The sequence below is a fragment of the Daktulosphaira vitifoliae genome, unplaced genomic scaffold, assembly GCF_025091365.1.
Source record: "Daktulosphaira vitifoliae isolate Bord-2020 unplaced genomic scaffold, ASM2509136v1 Scaffold_3, whole genome shotgun sequence".
Lineage (NCBI taxonomy): Eukaryota > Metazoa > Arthropoda > Insecta > Hemiptera > Phylloxeridae > Daktulosphaira > Daktulosphaira vitifoliae.
The window spans coordinates 33,782,809-33,805,954 of NW_026099574.1; the positions used below are offsets into that span (position 1 = coordinate 33,782,809).

Consider the following 23,146-nt stretch of genomic DNA (forward strand, 5'->3'; position numbering starts at 1 on the left):
TTTGATTCAAATGTCTAGTTATTTGTAGGGTATTTATTGAACTAAACAACTATTGATATTGTATGCATAATACTAAAAGCGATACTAAGCGTTATTATTTTGAGATTACTATTCGGCGGTGGTCGCGCTTTGTGCTGGGGGCGCCAGCGGGTACGTTAATCGCGGGGTGGGAGAGAGCACGGAAACGCATCGGGAGGCCGCGGACAGCTGATAGTCCGATCGGCAGAACGCGTTTGTGCCGTAATGGAGACCGCCGTGTCCAACGTAACCGCACCGTCGCCGTCGGTGCTTCCACCGTCGCCGCCGTGCCGGTACGTCCCGGGTTTGGGAGTCCAGGTTGGCGTAACCGTATCGTATACTGTGGGTATTTTTGGTAACCTGCTTGCTTTGCTAATATTGCACCGGACTCGGTCTAGTAGCAATCAAAAGCACGGTTTCATGTTGCGGTGTTTGGCTACAAACGATTGTATCGCACTTACCGGCATGTTGGTGCAAATGTACGTCGCCCTGTACTGGCCGGAAACCACCAAGAGCGTTTGGTCGTGCCGGTTTCGAGTCCTGTGGCGTTTCTTCGGTCTTGGGTCCGGGTGTGTAGCTATCATTATGGCCGTCGAACGGTGGCTTGCCCTTACCAAACCGTTTTTTTACCAAAAAGTAAGTAATGTTAATTTTGTAGAAGTTAAATGGTTTTGTTAATTGCTGGGAGGAGTGTGTTTTGTGGGGTCCATTATAATCAAGTAGGTTCTTTCGTTGAAACGATAACGACTTAAAAAACACGACAAACACAATAGGTTTGAGATCACAAATCACATTAGGTACTACTCAATTGATTATCAAACTGTAAACAAATCTGGTTTCAAAGTACCATTGACAATTATCGCAGCATTGATTAAAAAACGTTAAAAGTTTATTTTACAATAAAAAATTATCCAGAATAATGTCTAATGAGTTAATTTGAAACATGTAAGTAATAGCTAATCAGTAGTTAGGGATAAAATGACAGTGGCTTATTTGTGGTCAAATAACCAATAATGTTACGGTATTATCTATGCCGAAGGAGAGAGGATAGCGAATATAATATCCCCTTAATATAACTTCCTTTAAACATTTTTTTGCAAAATGTTTTTAGATGTCTGAAAAAGGGTAACGCGATCTGCATAGCTTGGAGTTACGGTGATAAGTTTCCATTTCATTCTTTCTTGATGCGCTAGCGATTGCGGTGTTAGGTGAAAAGGAAAAATATTATTAATAATTAATAAACACATATCAATGGAATTCGGGCCAAGTAAATTATCATCGAGCAACAATATAAGCTTTTATTATTACTATATGGTATAAAAATATATTCTTTCAATATTGAAGGTCTAAATTTTTTCATGTTTATCTATTGAAGATTTATACATCAATTTATGATTAAAGAGCTGTGTAATTAATTTTTGATATATTGATTTTGATTGTTTATGATAAACTTAATTAGTTATGTTTATTTTATAATGCGAATATTGCATGAAAAAAATGTAGAGAATTTGTTGTAAACACAATGTTCTTTATCTAAAAATTAAAGTTGTATACAATTAGTACCTATCATTTTATTTTCTACTTTAATTTAACGACGCATCCCTTTTGTAATTTTCTGAGTAGAAAATCATGAAAATCTTTTGTTATGCTGTGTGTTGAAAAGTGTTGCTTACACAATTCGCTATTTTAGTGATAAAACTAATAATTGTTTAATTATGTACAAAGAATTTAAAAAGCTCACTATTTAATGATATAATAAAAAAAATCGATGTTTACACTTCTTCGGGCGAAAATAAAAATCGAAGAATAGATATAGAAAATTTATCTTAATTGCCGAATGTTTTTTAAATTTAAATAACTGCAGCTATTTAATTTACCTTAAATATACTACTAAATTAAATTAATACATTTTTAATTAAGTTTTTGCGAATATTCTTCGCTAATAAATTTCTTAGTAAATTCATTTAGTTATTTAAAATTGCTACACAATTTTTTTCAAAGACGTTCATTATTATTACTCTAGAAACAGCTAAGGTGCTGCATACTTAAAAATTTATTGTTTATTATTTCAGCCAAGGGATTAAATACAAAAAAAATAAATAAATAAGTAGTAGTGAAATTCTGCTACGTAGACCAAATTGATCAAATTTTATGAAATAAATTTACAATGATCTTTAAGTTAGGTAATCGTAAAATGATTTTTGTTGAAGCTTAAAAGCTTGTTCGAGCAATTATCCGAGTTGCAAATATTTATTACTGTTAGTTAAAGAAATATATATATCATGTTAAAAAAAATAATATGTTCGGTTTTATTCAATTGTTTTTTTTAAATATCTGATTATTTAGATGTTAAAAGATGTCAAAGTTTAACGTCTACTTAAGCTATTTTGGGATAGTTTATAATTAGAAAATATTTGTTCTTGAAATTAAAACACTGTAGCGTTCTATTAATTATTAATAAATAAAAATATTATTCAATAAAATCTAACGGCAAAGATACTTTATAGATTTATTATGTTTAAGTTATCAACGAAGAAGGTTTATTTTTTCGGACGATTTGTTGTAGTTGATATTTAAATTAGTCAAGTTAATACGGTACTATTACATAATATTAATTTGTTTACCGCTATTAACCAATTCGAATTTTTCATCGTCAATTAAAAGAAAAAATAACCCGAAGAAGTAAATATTACAGGACAGTATACTATACCAGTTTAAAAAATTAAAACGCGGTGGCAATACAGTTGTCAGATCGAGTAATTTTAACTTGTACTTCTAAAATTGTTATTAAACTAATCTCCGTTATATTGATTTTTTTCATGTTGTATGATATTTATAAACACAATAAAGATTAATCATGATTAATCTGTCTAACTAAAGAGTGACACCTTATATACAATGAGTTACAGCTACATATAGATAATACGACTCAATAAGTATTTTTTGTACTTTTCTACGTTTTACATTTATTTATTTTTTTGAATCACATTAAAAGTAAAGTATGTCTAGCTTGACTATGATAATTTAGGGAATTATATAGAGATCAAATAAGATCACAGAAATTTATTTGGGTCAAATATAAGTACTATTTATGTTTATGTACTTTATTCAACGTTAATAGCTAATGATGATACTTGTGTGATATTATATGTGATTAGTTTAACAATATTGAACAGATATTTTCTTCAACATTAAAGGGCTGAAATGCATTTTAATTTGATAGTTTTAAAGTTTTAACAGTACATTATTAGATCAAGGAAATACAAATTTAACAACAAAATATTTGTTACTAAATTATTTTCTTTTGAAATTTTTTTATCTTTATAAGTTGGTTGCTTAAAAAGTGACACCGCTATTTATAATCTTAATTTTAATTTGATAAAGTTTTTTGCTCGTATTATTCGTAACTGATGCAATTTGAGTTGTCACATTATAATTTAGTTTATTTTATTAGATTATGTATTGGTTTCACTAAAAAAAAAATGTAAAATTTTGTCTTGTCAAAAACATAACTGCTTTATGCTCATTTTTTTAGATTGAAAACAAATATAAATTTTTATATTTATTATTATAAAAAAATATATACGCGATTTTTTTGTAATTAATTGTATCTATCAATTATCAGTTAAAATTATTATTTCAACAGTTTGTTTATTTTTTACATTTTTCTCCTAGTAAAAAATCATTTAATTAAACAGATTTAAAGCACCTAACTATATTTACGTTGATATTTTCTACAAAATTAATTTGTTTCTATAGATGAAAAATGAGCAAAACGGAGACGTAAAAAATAACTGATTAACGATTATTTAATATAAATAAACTAACACACACATTTTTAAGTTATTGTAATTGTATCTCATGGTTCACAAAATATGCTACATATTTTTTACTCAATAGTACTTATGTAACTACTTTTATATTCAAATAGTTTATCATTTTATTCGCGCTTCATTTAAGTGTATTTCAATAGGGTATGAGTAATACTTATGAATAGATTATAAACTTACTATAAGAGTATACTTATGTATGAGTATATTATAAAGTAAATTTATAATATTTTTGTAATCTTTGATTTGAATAGAACATTTTATATTCTGTCCGAGGATTGGATAAAAATTCTCGTAGTTTGTTTTTTTTAAACTAGTGACCAAATATAATTGAAAGGTGGTTTAATAAGTTTTGAATTACTTCACTAAAGACATATAGCTGAAAAGTATTTATATTTGAGTAAGAAACAGTGCCGGTTAACAAAGTTCACATTTAAATAGTTCAGTAAATTAATATAGAATAACATTGCAAATTCTTTTTAGTTGTAATAATATTTAAAATATTTTAATAAGTATTGAAGTTTTATTTTCTACAGATAATTAAATTAATTGAAAGTGAATTTTTGAAATTGAAATTCATAAAATAATCTAAGAAACCCCGAAGGGTGAGAACCAATAGTCGGGTGTTTGTATTTACTGAAATATTTTCATTGAAATGCGTTAACTTAAATTATAAAAATATTTAATTATTACAATGAATTTTTTTTAGTTATAAGGAATCAGAATTAATAATTTGGTGGTACTTCAAATTTCTAAGATCGCTGTTAGTCTTTTAAAGCCAATTTTTCAGTATTTACATAAACGTTTTTATTGGCTCTATATATTGTTAATAGGGTAAATCCCTTAGAACATAATTGGATGGTGGGAAGCTCAGTGCTTAACATACACTAGAAAGTATAATCCTTTATAATATAATGTGTATTAAATCTTAATGCTTGACACATAAATTACTTGATCAATTGTCTAAAATTATTTTGTAAGGCGATTAAAGGGTAAAATTTATAGTTTTTTGCCAGATGTCTCCGTACGTACCTATACAATAATAAGTTGTAGTTTAAAAATTCGAAACAATTAATTGAAATTGACATTATTCTTCTTTTTATTAATTTTTCATTTTATATATTAGGCAATAAGATTTATTTGTTGGTAAATGTAAAAACATTGTTTATTGTTGTTTTATGTAGGTTTTTCGTTTTGGAAAATGACATTTCATTGGATTTTTAAATTTGTAATTAAAACTAGTGGTATGTATATTGCGATACATGAGTGCAATTCTAATGCATTAGAAGTACAAAGATCATTGTTCATTTATTTAATTAAAGTCACTCAGATGTACATAGCACATTAGTGTTTGGAACTTTCTGTCATTCGTGAAACAAGATAATCGCATTAAATATAATCTAAACATTAAAACAATGATAAAATATCGTGGAATTCATTTTGTCTGTTAATTATTCAAATAATTAATACATTCTCACAATATTAATAGCAAGATTTAATATAATTATTAGATCTTAACCAGTTTTAAGTTGCAACATCCTGCGCATACCACAGAGCTTGTTTACGATCGAATATTAGGCAAAAAATATAAACTAAAATATTGACATTTTCAAGTTTCATAATAAAAGATCTATTTAATTAAGTAATTTACAGCATAATTTGAAAATAAAAAACTCCAAGATAGTTGAAAAAAAAAATACATTTTATAAAATTTATTGGAGTTGTTTTATTTTCATAAAATAAAATTATACTATCATAAAAAATGCGACGTAAGAAAATATAATTTCGTATAAAAATCTGACAGTAGTACTTTGTTTATAAATACTTACAAATCACTTATATTATCTGAATATGAGAGAGATAACAAAAATTATCATCAAAAAATTTGATTATATAAATGACCATTTAGTTTTTGTGTATTACCTGTTTATATATTGTTACATAATATTACCTATGTTTATTAAATAAACATCAATCATTTTTTTTTAAATATGTCAAGAATTCATTGGTTTTTAATTTGTTTTGATAGTTAAAGTATTTTTTTAATTGGTTCTCAATTTGCAATTTTAAATTTCGTATGGTACTCTAAGAAATTTGTACCTAACCTTTTCATGAAAATATTTCTGGAGAATAATCAATAGCTTAACCTTTTAAAAGAAAATCCTACTCTAATAATAAGCTTAGCTTAGTAATCCCAGAAAAAATTATTATCGCCACATGTCACCCATAATAGTAGCAACAATTGTTCAACGTTTCTCTAAAAGTTTTTTTTCAAACTTTTCTATTTGAAATTTTAAAAAATCAGTTTATTCCTAAAAGTATTTATTGAACTTATGTAATTAATCTTTGTTCGATAAAGTAAAAATTATTATATTTTCCTTTGAGGAAAAAAAAAACTGACGAAAATATCAGAAAAATGGTATTTAATTACTCTAATTGTCATTTTAGTATCGGTTACTATACTGAACGTATTAATAATAAAATAAATATCTTTAACCTATGTTGTTAATAACGAATAGTCAGGAAATCGATTTAATTAATTAACTAATTATCAAAATAATTTACTTTTTAGAGCGAAAAAGATGTTGGAGAGTCAAGGAAACGATATTCTTAGTAAAGTAAATGATTGCTTTGCAATATTAAATATAATTTCATTTTAAAAACGATTTTACATAAACTGAAGTAACGTCATTTTTCACAATTTGACTTGTATTGATTATTAAATAAAACCGATACACTATCAACATGCGTAATTTAAGTAAATTACCAGGAGGTCAATGTTATATGTTTATTATTAGTCATTCCTATTATTGTTATGTAATAATTATATCGCTATTGTTTTGCGGTAAAATTGCATGATTTTTTTTTAATACAAATATATGATATCATTAATTGCAATGTATATCTTATGCTATTGAGCAGCCAAAGTTAGTTTAATCTGGTTTTTGCCTTTCGTTGTGCAATCATATCTGTGCTAATAATATTATTTGGAGTTATATAATGGATAATAAAATTAATTTAGCTTGTCGAGAGAATAGATTCCTTCATTTTGATGTATCTAGTTTATGTAGTATCATATAACGAATAAAGTAAATAAGAACATTGAATTGATTTACAACTTTATTCTAGCAAAGTTTATTTAAAAATGAAACATTTTGAAACAGTTTCTGCTTTTTATAACGTTTGTATTCTGTGAAACTGTAAGTTATAAAATTTTCCATGTTAAATACTATTACGGCCCTGAGATGTTTCAATGAGATATATTTTTCGTACCTTGTGTACGTGATACGATACTCCACGTGTTGTATTAAAAAATTAAAATACTTCGCATACAAATTTTTATTTATTTATACTGGCAAGACATAATAAATGTTTTTTTCGAAAACATTGTTGAATATTAAATAGACTGTTCTTAATACGAATAGTTTATTGTGTTATTTTATAGCATATGAATAAATGTTTATTATTTTAAAGTTTTCATGTATGAATTTCGTCAGTTATCCAGAGAACATTTTTATAGGATATAGAGAATACATTTTGTACTCTACAGCCTAATTAAATCTATTTTAATCAAATTCCATACAAAATATTCATTTAGTATTTTTAACATCATAAATGATAATATGATCAAAATTTAATTCATGAAAACCTCAGGTTTATTTAATTTTAATGATAAATATATATCATTGTTTAGACTTCACTTTAGTACAAGAAAGATTTGAATTACTGTAAATTTTAATTAGCTATCAATTATTGTTATTGATATAAAAATGTATAGGTTATGTATAGGTTTTAAATTGATATAAAAATTAAATTTTCTAAAAATAGAACTAAATTGAATTTAATAGGTAAAAGATCGTTTGATACAGGGATGTCGTAATAACTTGCTCATGAATTACGTTGTAATGTATCCATATTTAAAAAAGTTTATTTCTTGATAACCTTTTAATTTATAGTTATAATCAATAATTCTTATAATTGTAGTATAATTATGAAAAAAAAAAAAAATGAAAAATCTAGTCATCATAATTAATGTAACTAAAGCTTAGCTGATTTATAATTTATAATAATTCTCTTATTTCCTGTTTCCCAAAAAGTAAAAATAAAGATTAACTCGCTAAATAAATAATAGCAATTTTATTTTAGTCACCAAAATGCTAGTTTATTAAAGAAAACTTAAAATAATAATAGTGCTAATTTATATTGGATTTTATAGTTAATTTTTTATTATAATTGAACAAAATGATTAAGTGATAAAATGACTCAAAACCTTATTATAAAGTTTTAATTAAAAATATAACAAGCAGCTATAGGTAAATATGTTTTTACAACGAGTTTATTCGTTCTGTTTTTTTATATAGGGTAAAATACAGAGAGAAATATATTTTGTGATTATGGTTAATATAGTGACAAAATAAATGTATAGTAGCTAGAACTAACTTAATTAGTTGGTCCCACTATAATATCAGTTATAACTTTAGTAATAAATTAAGTTAATAATTTTTTTGTAGTTGGTTCAGCTAAATAAAGTAGTTCTTTTAACTATGTATTTATTTTGTCGCTAAATAAACCATAATTCGTTTGGTTCAATTATATAGTTATTTTTTCTGTAATAGAAATCTATAAACTTAAATCGATATTTTGTGATGATAATAAATAATTGATTAGGAAACAATTATAAGCAACTGTTTGTAATTTATGATAAGTACATACAACATTTGAAGTATTATACATGTAATCTTTAAAGATGTTATTAGATTTGGTTAAATTCTGTTAGAATTTTCAAGACAAATATGATTTCGAAAACAATGTTTTATGTAATAAATATTAACTTTTGTGTGTAGAAAACTGAAGTAATAAAAATTTATAGCATCATCTTACCTGTTTAAATGTATGTTTGGATATAAAGTTCACAGCACATTACCTCATCTAACGTAAGTCAGACATTGTTTTCTGTGAGAATGGTGTAAATTTGATTATGGGTAAAAATTTGAACTCTATTTTTCTAATTCAGTTGCTCGAGTCATTTATTTTCTTAACAGTTCTTAAAAAGGTTTCCTAACGTTTATTATTTATTTTTCTTACATTGTTATAAATTATTTTACTTGTTATTCTTTAAAAGAGCTTATGGAATTCAGTTTTTTTAAGGCGAACAAAAATTAATTTTTATCAGTATGGCCAAAAATTGTTTTATTTTTTGATCACTTAAATTAATAATGTCAAAACTATTTTATTATACTACTAATAACAAATCTACTATTGCCACCTAGGAAACGTTTTTAAAGGTTATATAACTTCCTTGTCCTCCTTTTATTTCATCCTTGAGGTTGTTTTTTAATTTATCTAGGTAAACGGCCTACTAGCTTAGTCGGTAATGCCTCGTGTATCGGTGTATACACCCAAAGAAAAACCTCAATCAATTTTGATAAAGAAATTTTATCAAGTGTTTATGATAATGTTTTATTAATACGAACAAAATAATTATTCTTATAAATAATTATTGTTCAAGACAAGAAAAAAATTTATCATATTGATAAATATATCATAGATTCAATAGTAATGATATATTTATCAAATTGAACAATGAATTTATTATATAGATCGAGGTTTTTCTCTGGGTGTAGGTATCGGGACTCGATTTCGTTGCACTGGACGTGTAGGTTTTTTTTGCTTTTTAGAAAAAGCAATAACTTTTTGGAAGGACACAATTAATTATTAATAAAATGTTGATATATAATTTTTACCATACCACATTAAATTAAGTAATGACAAAATACGCGTATCCTTTTAAATAATTAATTTGCTAAATAGGAACTATTGAAACGAAGAAGTATTTCAGTGATTTACGCTAACATAATGATTTTTTAGGCTAACGGGTGTTGAAACCTGCGATTAAAAAAAAATCACTTGTTCATAATATATGTTATTGGTGTTGTCTGTTTATTTATAAATTAACAAATGTTTAGATGGACGTTTGCCAATTTTATTTGTATACCTTAGGTATACAAAGTAAACGATTAATATAAATTTAATTAAGTAATATATAAAATAAAACGAAATAAAAATTGTAAAAGTGACAAAGTATTTTGTTTATCAGCAATATTTATTTATTTTTTACATCAAATGAGTGTCTCAGCTATTCAATATTTTTTTACTTAGTTTTATATTTAAGTGAATTTAACATGGAAAACTTTTTTTGAATTAGTTATTTTATTTGTATGAAGTAGTCGTACTAGTGTTTTTTACATTAGTTTTATGTTTACAGCGAATAAACATATAAGGGTTATAGCATTAGTATTTATCGTCTCACGTACATATACGTTAATAATACATAGATATAATGAAGAATTATCATGAGGTTGTGTTCAAAATATTGTGCTACTATAAATTTTATTTAGATCTAGTAGGCTAGATAGATACACGACACAACTTATTTTAAACAGATATTTCCTTTTTTAGCTTTTTCTTAGGTATTGCAAAAATTTTTGACATTGATAAATTGCGAGAATATGAATAATTTATTTTTTTAAATTATATCTCATTATAAAATAAATTATATTAGTAAAAATTAACAAATAAATAATATTTCATTTTAACAGGTTACTATTATAGTAGTAAAACATAAATATTGGTCAGCAGTTACTTAAGGAGGTTCATTGTTATTCTGCTTTGAACGTACTTAAGTACCATATAAAACCACCTTGTCACACAAAGTGACCAAATTTAATGAAATTTAATTTATTTTATTGTTTACACACTCCAGTAACTAAATTCAAAGTAATTTTGGTTTGATTCTTGACGTTTAAAACGATTTTTTTTTGTTAGTTTAAGTAAATGAGTTGTTTTAGCTGTGTCAAAACTGTAAAATTTAAGTTTTTAAAGATTATATTTTTATAGAGTTTTTAGAGAGTAGCGTTTTCGCAAAGAACCCTTTTATTTCTATTTTAGGGTATACCCAGCAATATAAATAGCACATAAGTATTATTTTTTAGAGAACCGTCAAATAGGCTAACTTGGGACAGTTAAATATTTTACAGATTTCATCACTTAATTTTTATCAATAAATATTTTGTGTTTCTTAACAATACTAGTAAATATTTTACTAGTACTGTAGATTGATACAACATAAATAATAATAGATATTTAACTACCTCAAGTAGACCTATTGAAGATATCGTTAAAGAAAAAAAATTGTACGTTTACTATATGTTTGTCTAAGAATATTTAATGGCTGAATTATTTAAACATTGTTTTCTAAACTAGTTAATATTACTAAATATAGGCCGGTTGCTAATTGATATTTATTACATGAAGTTTGGTAAATACAAACTTATTAACATAGTTACAAATCGCTGACCACTATTTGAGCAATTATCTCAAAGTCCATTTAAAATTTCCTAAATTATGAATATTTAAATCGATTTTCGACTGTTTAAATAAAAATACGTGTTTTTTTTAAGATAAAATTGAAGAATTAATGATTTTGATATCAATATAAGACAATGATAGTTTAATACTAAAGATATTTTCAAGGATTAAACTAAATTGCTTAAATAAGTAAGAGTTGAGGAATCCTATTAAGCTGTAAGCATTTATCTGTTCCAAATAATTAATGACACAACGATTTCAATTTGTTTTTTAACATTTAATTGAACCATTAATTTTATTATTCGACTGTGGCGATTATCTTGATAAATAAAAATGTCTTTTATAGCCTTGATAATGTAAATTGTAATTCGGAGGATATTAAACAATGAGTTTTTGAAGATATTAAAATTGAATGGATCACAGAAAATATTAAATTTAATAAATTTAATTAATATTTTGGTATTTTGCGGTAATATCTGGTAAGATAGGTTAACCTGACTCACAAATGCAAGTTATTTAATTAAATAGTTTACATTTATTTTTATCCTACACTTAACACAATACATTTGTATTGTATTTCTTTTTAAACATGACGTTGTTTTCTGTTAATCGTTATTCTATTTTTACTAATACATTTTTATGTAGCCATGAAAATAAGTTATTCCTAAGTCTATTTAATTAAAAAGTTAATTTATATGTACGAAATTTAATTGTTATATAGCGATAAATAAACTTCCGGATGAAACGTGAGCTAACACGGATCCCATTGACATGTTTAACATGCTCATCGACACTGTATTTTATTATATACATCCTAATTTCTAACACCGATCACATATTTGAACTCGTGTATTTGTTTTTTTTATATATTAATTTTATTAATATATTTAAGTGCTCCTTGGAATTTAATGGCGAAGAATTCGCAACTATCTAACTTATGTCAACAGAATATTAACTCATGAAGATATCGTTTCCTCAATAAGTCATTTGAAAACATATGACAATCAATGCATAACAGTCGACTAATTATAACTTGGGCAATTCAGGAAATATTTAACGTGTCATTTTTTAATGTAAAAATAATTTATGTATAAAATAAAACGTTCAGATTAATTTATCAAGTATCTTTTTGCTAAAAAAACAACTTAAATATTAATAGTAAAAAATACTTTTTATTGACGTTGTACTGCAAGAGTATATAATTGGTTTGATTTAATAGACAATATTACGTAGTTTTTACATAGTCTAAAATAGTATATAAAAATAATATATACTCATAAACACCCTTGAAATCGTTTATATTAAAGTGTTATAATTTATTAAGAAACATTTATATTCTTTAAAAGTGATGTGCGAGAAGATGCTTTATGATTATTTTTTTCATAGAAAATTCATAGTATTGATCTTTTATTATAATACTTTTTTGTAATTATAATATTTTTTATAACAAATACTGTAATATGTAAAATTTTGACAAAAATGACAAAGAACATTTAAACGAATCAAATAAATAAATATTATCTTATTTTTCAGTAAATATGATAATTAATTAATTAAATTTATATTTCTATAAATGTTAAAACAATTACATAAATTATCATAATATATTAATAACAATTTATTATCGAGTTACTACTTAATAACTTCTAAATAATATAGTATTATTTTTCTTAATTATCGATAAACTTAAAGTTGAAATCCTTTTTGTATATTATTTTATTAATACTAGATAAGATAAAATTAAATAAGACAATATTGCTTGATTAAAAATTTGCATGAAATTGCATATTTGGTTATATAATATATTTAAGGTGAAACATCGAATGTAAGTTTTATTTTAATTAAAATATGAAATAAAAATTTCATATCTGATAAACGTTATGATATAAATAAATTAATTTAAACTAAAAATCAACCAATTGTTCTTACGGACATCAAAATATTTATTAAGTTTTTTATTTGTTGACTGTCGTTGTCAGTATATTTTAACTTTTAGTAAAAAGCGAGCTTAAAAATATATTAATGAAATAGTTCTATAACTTATAAATGTTTTTAAGTTATTGGTTTGTGTTTACAGTCTATGACGTAAAGTAACTTAGTTTGATGTCGTTTGACCTTATTTTATCGGATGAATTGTTTTTATTTTTTACGATATTGTACCAGCGGGAGATTAATTGAAGAATATAGTTGAGATGATATAAAAAGGGATATTAATTATTAAGTGAAATAATTTGTTTTGATAAGTGTTTTTAACGTACTAAGTCATGACATCAGATCAATATTGTAAGAAATGAGTAAAGATAAAAATAATATATTTAAATATACAAAGTATCCGTTTATCATAAGTCTTAATAACTTACAAAATAAAAATTATTTAAAAATTATTCTTTTGCTTTTTTTTTATTTAAATATATTTATTGAATTATCAATATTTAAGTACATTTTTGTTTCATACCCTATATTTTATAAGAGTATAAACCTAATTTTTTAATGGTTTTAAATACATTTAACTTATAAAATACCTAGTTAAGATACAGTCGTCGCTATCATTTTTTGGATCAGTACTTCGGAAAGTATTTATATTTTTTACCTAGGTGATAAGAGGAGAATGTTTTTTAATAAAAATAGCCGTATCCACACTCATAGCTTATTGTCTATAGTTTAAAATGATAATTTTAAAACTTCCTAAGTAATGGTTCAAAGTCATTTTCTATTTTCTATTTTAAAGTTAACACCATTATAAAGTATGAGGAATAAACCGAGAAAGTAATAATTGATGAAAAAAACCAAATAAATATTTGTTAAATATTTTATACTTTATACGTATTTGAATAAGATAAACAAATAATTATGTATACTTGAAATAATGAAGAATCACACTCGCAATAAATTTATACAATACAATTTTGGTCTCTGAATTTTTTGATTAAACAGCATATGAACACATTTGATTTAGTGTAATATTTCAATGCAACATTGCATTGGCAACTAATAAAAATAATTTATTTTGTACATTTTTCATGTCATATCGTTTATCTACCCGATTTGCAGTACAAAATTTACGTTGAATTTTGTTCGTTATGTGAATTTCTACAGACAGTTGCGATAGTAACAAATCTAACGTATGCCCTTTAAATGATAATTGTTTTGAATACATTTTATTACCAAAATTTTTTACAGAAAAGGTTTGTGACATCTTTCGTCAACTGCACGTTGTTATTTTTATTTTTTGGTGTGTTAGTATGTGTTTATGTTTACTGTGAATAAAATTAGTTTTATATTTATTGTATATAGTTATCAACAAATCAAGTATTTTACCACTAAAATAATGTTTGGGTTAACGTACATTGTTAAAATAACGATAATTTTGATTATTTAAAAAAATTATTAATTATAATTAATTTAAATATTATTTTAAAAAAATATTAAAAAAACATCGATTATTTTAATAAAATTCCAATAAAATGTATACAACTAATAAAATAAGAGTTATTGTATTAATTTTTTTTGGAAATTGCGAATATTAAAAGTTATGCAAGTACATCTATGAAATAAGTTCTCTAATTTTCGAAGTTAAAGATACGCAATGATGTAGCTAATTGTTATTAATAATAATCGTCTTATTTGGACTGTCCCATGTTTAGATGGTATCTAAAGTTGGCCCTGGTTACATATTATGCTCCATTGTGTTTTTAAATAAAAATTAGTTTAGCCAAGAATCACCTTTGACTTCCTAACATTTGAAAAAGGAGTCGCCCTCTGTAGCATGTTAAGTTTGGGGAAAAAAAGGATGTAAAACTGATCATTTATTTATTTTATTCCTCCTTATAACACCGTATTTAGAAATAAATACACATTTAGTTTAGCTAAATATCAAGTTATCTTAATTTTTAGTAATTCTTTAAAACACTGTACTTTTGTTTTGTAAATTTATTTAAAAAAATTAACTAAAAATTGTTTGTAAAACTTCAAAAAACAAGATGGCCAAGAAATAAAATGCAATAGTAAAACTTCTCGTTAAATTTTAAATTGATTTAAAATTCATCAAGTGAATTCGACTGCCTCGTTAGTATTTGTGTTGCAATGACGATTTAATAAACATAGTAAGTACTATACTATTGTAATTAGAGTTGTGAAAAATCGTGGGCTTTGAATGTAGTGCTTATTTAAAACTTGTAAGCATTATATAATAGTAGGTACTTATGAGCATTTTAATTATTTGATGACAATTCGATTATAACTTATTATTTGTGTTTATTAGCTTGACTTATTATTGGGTGAGGTGTAAGGTGTAACTCGTGTCACACCTTGAAATTATGCCTAAAATTTTACACGATAAGTCTTAAAGAAAAGTAATATGAAATAACCTCATGATCAGATTCATTTATATTTCTGTAATAATTGTTCAGAAAATTCAGTATTGTATTTTCGCATGTAACGTAACCTTTCTTTACGCTTTTGATAAAGTTATTCTAATTCGATCTATTCAATAGAACTTTATTCAAGACTACATAAAATGATTGACATATCGTTAGTTAGACGACAAACAAAACCCGAAGATTATTCAAAGCTGACTTTAATTATTTTAACGAGTTAAAGCGTATTTTCATGCACCATAATATTTCATATGGTACATACGTATTTCATAAACTTAAGATCTATTGAAATACTTTAACATGATCAAAAGCTCAGCAGATTTTAGTTGCAATAATCAAATAATATATTATTTTACTATTAGTAATTATTTGTTCATTAATTTAGACAAAATATAAAAATGAGATTGAAACTAGTATACAATAACTTATTTTATTTTGTTTCAGCATATTAGCCTTCGTCTACTGAAAAGAATGATGATATTACTTTGGTTAGGAGTTTTATGTTTGGTTTGCGCCCCATTCTTTGGTTTTGGCCTATATTGGGATGAAGATTCACAAACGTGCGTTCGTTATAGGCTTGCTAAAAAGCCATTGGATATACTTTATGCCTACATGTATTTTAGCTATGGTAAGTCATAATACACTATGGTTCTTCTCATTTCAATAAAATGCAGTATAGTATAAGTTAGTAATAATAAATTATTAATTAATAAATTATATCTTTCTAACATAAAATGTCCATAATTAATAACAAATTATATGATCAAGTAACAAAATAATTCTAGAATCAAACTTGCGCCAACAATTAATGTTTGAAAATATTTTTAGGAGTATTTTTGTGCTTAGCCATTGTTTACACAAATTTAGCAGTGATGAAAGCTTTATGTATGAGAGACAAGAATCCTCATAATAAACAAAATGTATTGATGAGAAGAGTAAGTCGAGGCTCATCATTAACATGCAATGCGTCAACTAGAGAAGAAAGAGCATTCGGATGGCTCATGTTTTTGCTGTGTATTGCGTTCGTTATTTGTTGGGTTCCTCAAATGGTAAATTTTGTTAATACATTTTCTGTAATTTGTCTGTATTAATTAATTTAATTAGAAACATTTACAAATAAATGGCTGACATCACGTATTTAAATCATGGCTCGTATATATATATATATATATATATAATTGATTAGAATACAATTAAAAAGAAAACGTTTTTTTAAAAAGACGTCATCTCGTAATCAAAACTTAATACGCAGTAATATAGAGAATAATATATTACTGCTTCTTTTAAATGATATTAAATGCTATCTTTGTAAAAATATATTATTTCACTATTATTATACAAGCTCCTATGATTACGCAAATTATCATTTTTATCTGAAACTTTTAAATTAAAAATTTTTCTTTTTGGTTCTTTTTAAACAAATTCCGTTTGATGTGTTTAGGATATGGGCTATTGAAAAAAATTTAGACTTCTAATGAAGTCTGACACTCATATGTTTGTGTGTGTGTTTTTTTTTTTTGAAAATTACTTCTTATCGTCAATAACTATTAACATAATAAAAATAAAAGTACATATAAAGAAAAAAACTCAGAAAATTATTTAAAAATAAAAGCCACAGACGTGCTAAAATATAAAGAAGTCTTAAATATATCTAAAAACATAATGAAGTTATACTAATAATAATAGTAGTGGACAGGAATAAGTTTATGAATCTGAGATTTTTCCTGTGTCATTAAACTTGTTATTTCATAACTTTACTTGTCTTAAGTCGTCACATGTAAATATTATCGAATTAAAAAATTTTTGTAGAGATTAATTTCATTCTAGATACAATATTAGACTTCGAAAGAATTCAACAATTTTTAAGTAACTGCCACTCTAATTTGTAGGTATAAAATCTTATTGAGTAGTATTATTCAAATTTTTCATAATCTGTTTTAATTAATAAAATACTCTTTTACTTTACTTATATGATTATATAACATCCGCTTAATAACATATAACAAATAATAGTACAAAGAATATATTTTAAGAAAAATAATAATGACGAACATTTAAGTATTGTAAACGTGTAGGCAGTGGGTTAAAAATATATGGGTTCATTGCGTTCTCTCTGTTTTGTTAAAAATAAAACGGCAAATAAAAGCAGGTTTTTAAATACTTATTAGTTACCACATTTATTAAGTTTTATTGTTAAGAATATAAATACTTTGCTAACGTCGCTGATCTAACAATTGAAACATTCGGTGGATGAACGATCTTGTATGCTACTGAATGTTAAATGGACCAACTTAAAAGTTTTATGATAATAAAAATAAACTTTGACTTTTAAAATAAAGGATAATGAAATAAAAAATATTAAATTTAGTTAACAAATGTATGTATGTATATATTTTCCAATGCTGCAGTTATATTTTAGTATGAAATCTTATCAGTCATAAAAAGTGAATAGTAAGTTGTTGAAGGGAAATATTTTTGTTGGTATTTACTGACGTAAGAAGTATTTCATTGTTTTCTTACTGGAAAAATCTAATCAATCTTACAGATTTATATGTTGTTATTAATAATGTTTGGAAAAATATCTCTCGAAAATACTATTAAATTTTATTAATTTCAAATGTATAAAATATTTTGAGTTATCACAAAAAACGTGACTTTCTACATTCTTATGATTTTCATTTTAGAAATCCATTTTATTTTTTTAATCTGAACTCCGAGTACAGTGTATAGTTAAATTAAAATTTTTTAATAATTTTGTTCTAAATTATCAAATTGCTTGTTGGTTAAAATAAAATTCTTAATTTGAGATTTTTATTTTTCTAAAATTAAAAGTGTTTTAAAGCATTTGTCAATACATTATTGTGATATAATTATTTTTTTTTATAGATATCAATACCATTGGCCCGGTTGACTTCTGAAGAAAAAGCCAAACCATTTTACATTGCAGCAGACTTGTTAATTGCGCTACATTTTGCACTTGATCCTTATCTTTATGTATTACAACATTGGACATTAATTAAATCAATTTGTCCTAGACCCAAGAAAAAGACAAACGCAAACAGCAGTACTAGTGTTAGCCGTAGTAGCTCCATGAAAACCACGTACGAAATATTTTCTCATCAACCTCTTTGATGTGATGATTATTGCACGTCAAAATGTGTGTTTTATGTGATTGAACTTTTGGCATGATATAACATTTTTAGTTTAGTTTGAATCAAACTTAAAATTTTTTTTTGTACTTATAAAAAACATTTAACATTGCGAGTTATACTAGTAGACAAGCCAGTGATTTTGATTTATTACCAATAGGCCTTAACAGCCATTTATTTTTATTATTATTAACTTATTATTATTTTTTTTGTATTAATATTTAATACATTAAGAAAATATAACCAAGTATACCTAAATTAAGTTATTATTTATAGGCCCAATGGCGGGTTGGCGTGTCAGGAAATGAGATGAAATATAAATTTTAAATAAATTATTGGCCGATAAAATGTATAATTCTATGGGCTAATATTTCATCCAATCCATTGTTTAATTGTATTAGGTGATCGAGAAGAAAATCTAAAAGGCGTATAAATAAATTGTAAAGCAAAATAACATTATTTGATTTATTTTTTTGTGAATAGGAATTTGAAACATGCTTAGTCAACAAATTTCTTTAAACTTTAGTGTACAAGGTATTTATTTATCGTTGATCACTAAATTTCTCCTAAAATTACAATAATTTTGAAAATATTTTTTTGATTTTGTGTATTAGTAAGTATTTCTCGATTTTCAAGTGTTTAATATTCTTTAAGTCTATCCCTATATTTTATAAGTGTATCAACTTTATTTTATTTAAACTGCAAAATTTATATTCAACAAATTTATATAATAGAAAATGATTTTACTAAGAAAATGACTGATCGATAACAATTTTCAACCAGATGTTGTTGACTAGTCATTTTCTTAGTTGGATCATTTATTATATGAAATAGTTAAATATAGATTTTGCAATTCAAAAAATTAATCTGGTACCCTTATAAAGGATAAGGTATAGATTTAAAGGAATATTAAAACATTAAAAAATCGAGAAATATATACAAATAAACAAAATTAAAAATTTTTTTTTTAAAATTATTGAAATTTTAGGAGAAATTTAGTAAAATGATATGATATGATATATTTCTTCTAGGAATATTATGTTTAAAAGTCTTACTAAATATATTTTTAGGTTATTTTAGCTAATATGTTTATAGGCATATTAAAATTTATGAATTAAATATTTTGACATTCCAAATTCTACTAGATGTAAGGTTTTTATGTTAAAATGAATTCTAAGTCTTCCTAATTTAATTATATTTTGACAATATATGTATGAATAATATGTATCTACTAATGTTCCTTAATAAATTTTTGTATATATTTTTGTTCAATCTGATCATCACTGTACAAATTTATTAAATAAATGTATTTCATATTTAGTAAAGTGTCCATAAACGTTTAAAAATATTAGCAATAAATTTTATTTAATTCTCCTTTTATTTTCTTCAATTTTAAAAATTTTTAAGGTCATTGTAACATTTCACTATCAAGTTTTTTAAAATGAGTGTTTAATTTTCTTCGTGTAATTATTTTCAATCATATAAAAATTCCATTGTTAAATTGTATACATGACAATATTCAATACTTGTATCTATAAAACGACAAACGTCTTTAAACTTATTTAAATAACAACTAAAAGTATTTTTTGTTTAAATTTGTTGTTTATAAATATTAAACGTTTTGCAAAAACACGAAAATGTTATCTAATTACTAATAATATAAATTACAATAAGTCCCTAAATATATAATATTATACTACAATTGAGTTAGTTAAAATATTTTTCTATACATTTTTTTTTCGTAGAAGTTTTTCAGAGCTATGATTTTTTTATTATTTTTTTTTTATACTTGAAATAAGTAAATAATATTTTCTTAACATATTAAACGTATTAACTAATATTGTTAATACTAATGTGTTCGGATATAATATTATTTGGTTAGTAATATTCTTATTTTTTTTATTTGATTGTATGAATATATAATAAAAAAATGTAGATATAATTTAAATAATTATTTAAACAACGAAAAAATCTTAATTAGGGTTCAATATTTAAAATAATTATTTTTATGAATTGCTTACAAGAATAATTATTTTCTAATTAAAAGTATAATAATTTGATATTTTATAGAAATAAGCGTTGTTTAAAAGACAACTTAAACAGTTCAAATAATTATTAAATTAAACTTTTGAATTATATAATATATATATATTTTTAATTAAAAGTATAATTATATCATACAGAAATCTCAAATATAAAGAATGATTTAATTAAGGATATAATTTTAGATAACATGATTTATAAACTTGCTTTCCTTTAACGTTAAAGGCTCGACACCTCTATAAGCTTTAAAATGTAGGACAATAGGCGGTCTCATTTAAAGAGATTGGAATGTAAGTAATGACACTCTTAAAATGACATTTTTACTTAAACACTTAAAAAAGGTTTTAGAATTTAATGAAGGATTTTGAAAATAAGTTTTATTGAGTTCAACTAATTACAAAAGTCGAACTTTAATAATTGATAAATTATCGGTACGTAGGTAATAGGGTTTATTAACTATACTTAACTTTGTTACTGCATATTTTCGTTGATATTTAAAAGACGCATCAAGAGAAAAATATCATTTTGATTTTATTAAACATTTGTTGATTTAAAATATATTTTTAAACTGTTTAAATATTTTAATATTTAATAATTTTAATCTAAATCATCATTATTTTTTTATAATTATATTCTTATAAATATTATTTTATCTGATACTAAATATTTATTTTGTATGCTTTATTCGAATAATTAGTTTTTAAATTTTCATGACAGGGAATTAATATTCAGTAACAAACATGTTCATTTTTTTTATATTAATAGGTATACAGTGATAGATATTAGTGGCGTATTTAAATTTTTTTAAGTGGTATTCAATTCTGTATTTAGGGGGACAATAGCACTTTCAATAATTTTTATGGGCAATTTTTAATATTAAGCAGCGTAACCTACAAACTTTGTCAACACAGGTCAATCAAAATTATTATATTTATTTCTGGTATTATTAGTTTTTGATTAGAATATGAAATAAATAAAAGATTGTAATACGATTTTATTTTATTTGATAAGATTTTAATCGTAAATCACTTAAAAGTCAACAATAATCTAATTTTCTTGTGTTGATCTTATTTAGATGAACATTTTTAGGTAATATCGAGAATTGTTTCATTTTAGTTAGTAAAAGGAATAAGATTTATAGATTATCAATTAAAGGTTAATAACATTTCTAATATTATTAGAATAATTTAAATTGTGTTAATACAATAATACTCTATAAATTTTTTTACAGAAAAATTCTGTATAAAACAAATTTAATGAATTAATTTAACTAAAATAAATTTTAACATTTATTATTTTATCCATAAAACAAATGAATGTTGCACTCATTAATTAGGGAAAACTTGATAAAGTTTTATCTTTTTGTGAGATATCCTCAATCAAAATTATGATTTTTCATCATAATACTTATACTCATGGCTTAAGATAAAAAACAGTAATTTCCAAAAAGTATTTAATGTCAGAATAATTATAAGCATGACAAATAAGTTCACACACCTACTAAATGAAGTGCCTCTTATAATCATGCAACGAATATATAGTAAATATTTAAATAATATAGATTTAAAATGTATTGTTTTATGCCTTCAAACATATTACATTAAAAAATTTAATTGATTTTCAAAATATTTATAACTTAAGTACACATACAATACAAATTTATTTTTAGATTAGTAGAATGCCAATTATGATGTATTTCAACACTTATATCTCTTTACTCTATACGCTTGAAACTAAATGGCGAAGATATTATTTTTTTTTACTCTGAAGCAATTAGAAAATATTAATAAATCTTTTTAAGTAAATTTTAAATTACGCTATTATTAATTCAATTTTTTAATACAACTACCAATTCAAAAAATTAACTTGTGCTATAAAAAGTATTTAGCTCTACATTTTTAAACATATTTAGTATTACAAATAAAAGCTTTTAAATTGAAATGATCTACAAATAGTAGTTGATATATGTATTAGTTCAATAGAATAAGATATACAATAAAGACTGAATTACAATTACTATGCTTTTTTGAAGTAAATAGGTTTTTATAAACTTTGATATTTAATATTGTATAATATGTTTGATTGTTTTCCAATACTATGTTTTAGATTATTTTCCTGTATTTTTTGGCCAAATTGGTTATTTGAATAGCAAGTCAGACTCAAGTTTATTATGCAAGTCTCCATTCTTAATATATTTTGTTCTGTGATAATTTTTTGTTTTTGTACTTAATGGTTGTTTAAATAAAGTTATTTATTTTTTTTTAATAATGTAAATAAGTAATTTTGATTTTTATGATTTATTCAGTATTGAAATGTATTGAAGAATATTTTTAAAATCTACCAAACAATTTAAAATAAATAC

The 23,146-nt window shown here is 23.9% G+C and overlaps 1 protein-coding gene across 4 annotated transcripts; it reads left to right on the plus strand.

Annotated features, from left to right (window-relative positions):
• The first annotated feature begins 221 nt into the window (after positions 1-221).
• LOC126900598 (rhodopsin, GQ-coupled) lies at positions 222-23,141 on the plus strand. 4 transcript variants are annotated; one of them, XM_050676426.1, is made up of 5 exons: positions 222-654; positions 16,037-16,220; positions 16,421-16,641; positions 18,479-18,693; positions 22,891-23,141. In XM_050676426.1, exons 1-5 carry the CDS (start codon positions 244-246, stop codon positions 22,931-22,933), a joined length of 1,074 nt encoding a protein of 357 aa, XP_050532383.1. In that variant the 5' UTR covers positions 222-243; the 3' UTR covers positions 22,934-23,141. The 4 variants fall into 4 exon arrangements, with proteins under 4 accessions (XP_050532383.1, XP_050532386.1, XP_050532387.1 ...); XM_050676429.1 differs by having other exon boundaries at positions 18,479-18,749; positions 22,891-23,037; XM_050676430.1 differs by lacking the exon at positions 22,891-23,141 and adding an exon at positions 19,018-19,197 and having other exon boundaries at positions 18,479-18,749.
• The last annotated feature ends 5 nt before the right edge of the window (positions 23,142-23,146 follow it).

Bases quoted from the DNA above. Each gene is read 5' to 3' on its own strand.
- LOC126900598 (XM_050676426.1), top strand. From the start codon at position 244: ATGGAGACCGCCGTGTCCAACGTAACCGCACCGTCGCCGTCGGTGCTT. The intron at 16,221-16,420 runs GTAAGTCATAAT...AAATATTTTTAG, and splicing joins CTACATGTATTTTAGCTATG to GAGTATTTTTGTGCTTAGCC. The intron at 18,694-22,890 runs GTACGAAATATT...ACTATGTTTTAG, and splicing joins AGTAGCTCCATGAAAACCAC to ATTATTTTCCTGTATTTTTT.